At 43.5% G+C, this 5409-nt stretch overlaps 2 protein-coding genes across 2 annotated transcripts; both read right to left on the minus strand.

Annotated features, from left to right (window-relative positions):
- Positions 1–3325: 3325 nt before the first annotated feature.
- LOC118557868 (NLR family CARD domain-containing protein 3-like) lies at positions 3326–3977 on the minus strand. Its single transcript, XM_036128347.1, has 2 exons — positions 3875–3977; positions 3326–3826 (listed from the first exon to the last, which is right to left on the minus strand). Exons 1-2 carry the CDS (start codon positions 3908–3910, stop codon positions 3326–3328), a joined length of 537 nt encoding a protein of 178 aa, XP_035984240.1. The 5' UTR covers positions 3911–3977.
- A 209-nt stretch (positions 3978–4186) lies between these two features.
- LOC118557870 (protein NLRC3-like) lies at positions 4187–4939 on the minus strand (the record flags this gene model as incomplete). The annotated part of the gene is made up of 1 exon (XM_036128349.1): positions 4187–4939. A coding segment is annotated over one exon (753 nt), but the record flags the coding sequence as incomplete, so codon positions are not given.
- Positions 4940–5409: the final 470 nt, after the last annotated feature.

The following is a 5409-nucleotide window of genomic DNA, read 5'->3' on the forward strand; positions in this document are numbered from 1 at the left end:
GACATGACCGGGTAAATCAGAGTTAAGTCTGTTGCAGTGGCAGCTGGTGCTAAAAAAACTGAGGGGGGCGCACACAAGCAAACAAATGAAAAACAAACAAAACAAATCTTAAAAAATAGCACTATTTGAACATGAATTTTGCCCTCCTTTCCTTCTGCCCAGCAAATTTCTCAATTATATTCTTGTTAAAGTCAGTCATCTCTGTAACTAGTCTTTTCTCCATTGACAACATGGCCAATGCATTCAGCCTGTCCTGAGTCATTGAGTTTCTCAGAAAAGTCTTGATTCTTTTCAGAGTTGAAAAGCACCTTTCAGCTTCTGCTGTGGTCATGGGTGTGGTGATGAGGATCTTCAAGAGCGTGACAGTTTCTGAAAAGACTTCTTCTAGATTGTTTTCCTGATTTTAATAACATTTGCTGCCATTTTTTAAGGCTGTGTTATGAAATGTGTTACAGCATTTTTGTGGGACAAGATTATACAAAATTCAGTAACCAAATGTTTTATTGCCCATAAACTTCAGTATAACTTAAATAATAAAATATCTTGCTGACAAACATTACATCAACATACCTACACAGCATAGACACAACTAAAGGCATTTCTAACTACAAAGCACATCTTCCTAATATATTAAATAACATTACTATAAACCAGTGTAACAGTGATTTTCCACAACAACTCACCTCTGCAGCAATCCTTTCATGGTCTTCTACACTGAGTGTCCGACGCTTCTTCACTGGCTGACTACTACCTACACTGCTTTTTCCACCCATGGAGTGGAGAGATCACTTGCCTGCTGCTGAATTTGTAAATTAAGACGATCCGGTCCAAGCTCCTTTATCCTGTTATTTTCTTCAAGTGAACGCTTTGTAAAAGCATTTTTTTGTAAAGACAAAACAGAATTTTCTCTCATTTTGAAACTACTCAACTTTGCAAGCATAACCGTGAATCAACCTAACGAACTGCAGCTGCGCTGAGTCGAATCGGGGATTGTCCAATCACACAATGTTTTTAAAAAAATTAGCCAGTACTGACACTCTACCAGTAATGACACAACAGAATGGGTGTGTCCGGGACGCAGAGCCCTGCGCCCCTATGCAAAACCCTAGATAACCAATTAAAAGTCAGCCTCAGATCACGTGCTTGCCCAAGTTGCTGCGCCTACATTCATTCTCATTAGACCGGCGCCCCGCACATAGGAAAGGAAATGTGCACAATGTGAGCAATTAAATAGAATTATGAATTTACTATTTTAATAAATTCTAACATGTCTATTGGACACACAGTATGAATAAATACATTTTAAGTACTTTGCCGTTCAGAAATCATTTATTATCTAAACAATTTAAAGGGGGCGGTGCCCAAGCGCCCCGTACTGGCCAGCCGCCACTGGTCTGTTGGACCAGTGGCGCAGGAGGAAAGGAATCCCGCCATGCTAGAAACAGCTTTGTTTATTTCTTCTCAGCCTTTACAGGAAAGCGGATTCCAGACGGAGCTGGAAAGTCGACACAACACCCACTTCCCCATGCTGAGGGGAAATCTGCTGAAATCGTCTTATTATTTTATTATATTAATGTCGATTTAAACACCTTTTATTTAACTTTAGGAGTGACAGAGTTTAGCGTGCGACCCAGAGGTAGAATTGCATTGATAAAACAAACGCTCCTAAAAATAATGAGTTTACCAAGCAAATGATTCTTTGAAATGTGATTTCCTCAAATAACGTTTTGTGTAACTTGGGATTTGCATTGTGAATGGGTTGAAACAGTTACCAAATGTTGTTTTGAATTAGTAAAGCTACTTTAACCTCATCCCATGTTCTGTACATCAGATCTGCAGTGAACCAGGATTCACTGAATTATTCTGATGATGATCAACCACTTTTGTTTTGTCTTTTGTTTCTTTTGGCAAGTAAATAGTTCCTTAGCTTAACTTCTTTCTATCTTCAAGTTTCACTAGCCTAGTAAAGATGATTTATTGATTGAAATATAGTGTTAATTCAGATAAACAGCATTACATAGTGATGTTCTCTGGATGTTCATTTTATTTCTGTTATTAAATTCTTGAACTTGAAGAAGTTGTCACTCCTTTATTCTGTGTGTGCAGAGTTTGCTGTTAAAAGATCACTAGTGCTTGAATTCATCCCTTTTCATCCTGATATCAGCTTAAGAGCCGATTATGACCAGACAATACTTAAGAGTTATTTATTAAACATTAAATAACTTTAAACAGTGTATAATTGCACATCAATCTGAAGCCTGAGACGGGATCAGATGTGCAGATAACAGACTTCAGTTTGGGAAATTAAGATTCAGAGTTTCCTCTTTTAAACTACAGCAGAATCACAGCTGGATCGGGTCTTAATCTGTAAAGTACTGAAACCTGCTGAAGTCTTCCTCTGATCCTCTTCAGAGAGAGAACATAAAGATCTTCATAGAGACTGAAAACAAACCGTCTCTGGACTCTGACAATGATGTGAGGATTCATATGTGCTCCACATGTGAAAGCATATATATAGTAAAGAGAATTGAGCCAAGGACTGAACCCTGTGGTACTGAGTTCTGGTTCTGTTCTGTTTAATGACATCCTCTGTTCTGCAGTCAGCTTTAGAAACCTGCTGCCTTCAGACAACTGTTTGTTAACCAATGGTTGAAGAGCAAATAAAGCCACATGTCTCTTCTTGTGGGCTCACCTATGTGGCTTTACACAGTGGGGGGGGGGGGGGGGGGCTTACTCCAAGGGTTGAAGATGTCAGTGACAGTCGTAGACACTGGCAGACAAACATAGTTGTGGACTGTTTCAGAGAACAATGAAAGCTAACCTATTACTTAGAGGTTAGGAACTGAACAGCAGACAAACCAAGGCTGGTCAACCATGACGCTCATCTGGGCTGTTTTTCACACAATGTTTCTGATCTTCTCTGATTTATTTAGTTTTTACAAAGAAGTCATTTACGGCCCAGATTACCATCACCAGCGGACCAGAAGTGGCCCACAGACCATCAGTTCAACAGCCCTGACCTAAAGAGTGGTTTTCTAAAGAGGTGAATTATGGGTAACAGCCCAATGAGTGAAGAGCTGTTTAAAGTTTAAAATGTGTCTCTGGATGATTGAATCTTTCTAAAAGATCAAAATCTCTAAATACCAAAAGCTGCAGCAGAGCTGACCTGAATGAGCTGAAGATTTAGAAATCTGATGGTTGAAATAGTCCAAAGTATGAAGGAAGTAGTTAAAGGTCCAAAAACGTCCAGAACCGACTGAATAATGAAGAATAAACCAGACGGTAATAATGCTGAGTCAGCATCAGTCAATGAAGACATCTGGACTCACCGAGCCTTTCTGCAGTTCCTCACAGCTGGAACCAGTCTCCATCGTCCTGATTCTGATGTGTTGTACTTCTCCAGGTCCAACTCATCCAGAACCTCCTCTGACATCTGCAGCATGTAGGCCAGAGCTGAGCACTGGATCTCTGAGAGCTCCTCTGATCTGTTCTCTGATTTCAGGAACTGTTGGATCTCCTGATAAACTGAGAGGTCCTTCATCTCCATCAGACAGTGGAAGATGTTGATGCTTCTGTCAGGAGAGATTTCATAAGTGTTCATCTCCTTCAGGTTGTTGATGACTCTCTGGATGGTTCCTGGACTGTTCTCTGTCTGACCCAGCAGGCCTCCTAAGAGTCTCTGGTTGGACTCCACAGAGAGGCCATGAAGAAAGCGAGCAAACAGGTCCAGGTGGCCATTTTCACTTCTGAGGGATTTATCCATGATTCTCTTCAGGAACCTATCCAGAGATGTTTCACTGTATTTATCTCCCAGGAAGTTCTCCACCACCGGTGTGTTCCTGCTGGTGTAATCTTCCCTCAGGAAGTTCTCCACCACCTGTGTGTTCCTGCTGGTGAAGCAGTGGAACATGTAGACTGCAGCCAGAAACTCCTGAATGCTCAGATGAACAAAGCAGTAGACTGCTTTCTGGAAGATCACGCTCTCTCTCTTGAAGATCTCTGTACAAACTCCTGAGTACACCGAGGCCTCTGTGACATCCAGACCACACTGCTGCAGGTCTTCTTGGTAGAACATGATGTTTCCTTTCTCCAGATGTTCTAATGCCAGCCTCCCCAGCTTCAGGAGAACTTCTCTGTCAGCCTCCATCAGCTCCTGTGGACTCCTCCCATGTCCTCCATGGTACTTGTTCTTCTTCCTCCTGGTCTGGACCAGCAGGAAGTGAGAGTACATGTCAGTCATGGTCTTGGGCAGCTCTCCTCTCTGCTCTGTGGTCAACATGTTCTCCAGAACCGTAGCAGTGATCCAGCAGAAGACTGGGATTCCACACATGATGTGGAGGCTCCTGGAGGTCTTGATGTGGGAGATGATTCTGCTGGACAGCTCTTCATCACTGAACCTCCTCCTGAAGTACTCCTCCTTCTGGGCGTCGCTGAAGCCTCGTACCTCTGTTACCCTGGCAACACATGAAGGAGGGATCTGATTGGCCGCTGCAGGTCTGGAGGTGATCCAGACCAGAGCCGAGGGAAGCAGGTTCCCCTTGATGAGGTTTGTCAGCAGAACGTCGACTGATGACTTCTGTGTGACGTCAGAAACCAGCCGACTGTGGCTGAAGTCCAGAGAAAGTCTGCTTTCATCCAGGCCGTCAAAGATGAAGAGAAGTTTGTGGCGAGCCAGCTGCTCTGCTGGGAGCTTCTGGAGGGTTGGATGGAAAACATGGAGCAGCGTGAGAAGACTGTGCTGCTCACCTCTGATCAGGTTCAGCTCCCTGAACGACAGCAGAACCACCACACGGACATCTTGGTTCTCCAAGCCCTCGGCCCAGTCCAGAGTGAACTTCTGCACTGAGAAGGTTTTTCCAACACCAGCCACGCCGTTGGTCAGAACCACTCTGATGGCTCCATGTTGGTCAGGTGAGGCTTTAAAGATGTCGTGGCACCTGATTGGAGAGTCATGGAGGTTCTGGATCCTGGAAGCTCTCTCCAGCTGCTTCACCTCATGTTGGCTATTAACCTCTTCACTCTGTCCCTCTGTGATGTAGAGATCAGTGTAGATCCTGTTGAGGAGGGTTCTACTTCCTGGTTCATCACTTCCTTCAGTCACACGTTCACATCTCCTCCTCAGACTGATCTTATGTTCCTCTAGAACCTCCTGCAGACCAACATCTGCTGGAACAGAGAAGAAGAGACAACTGAAGGAAAAAGCTGATTTAGTGATGAAGTTGGAGCAGAAACATCTGGAACATCAGGAGGTGTCATCATTAGAAGGTCTCTTAGGTCACATGATGTGATGCTAACCAATGGGATCCATCCTTAGAAGCAGAACCTTGTTAGATGGTCAGACAGCAGAGTTGTGCCTCTGCTTTGTGGCCAGTATCTGTTCACTGTCAGGATCTGATTCACAAAGCAGAT

Source organism: Fundulus heteroclitus, chromosome 24 (assembly GCF_011125445.2).
Source record: "Fundulus heteroclitus isolate FHET01 chromosome 24, MU-UCD_Fhet_4.1, whole genome shotgun sequence".
Taxonomy (NCBI): domain Eukaryota; kingdom Metazoa; phylum Chordata; class Actinopteri; order Cyprinodontiformes; family Fundulidae; genus Fundulus; species Fundulus heteroclitus.

Bases quoted from the DNA above. Each gene is read 5' to 3' on its own strand.
- LOC118557868 (XM_036128347.1), bottom strand. From the start codon at position 3,910: ATGTTCCACTGCTTCACCAGCAGGAACACACAGGTG. The intron at 3,827-3,874 runs GTGGAGAACTTC...AACACACCGGTG, and splicing joins CCAGCAGGAACACACAGGTG to GTGGAGAACTTCCTGGGAGA.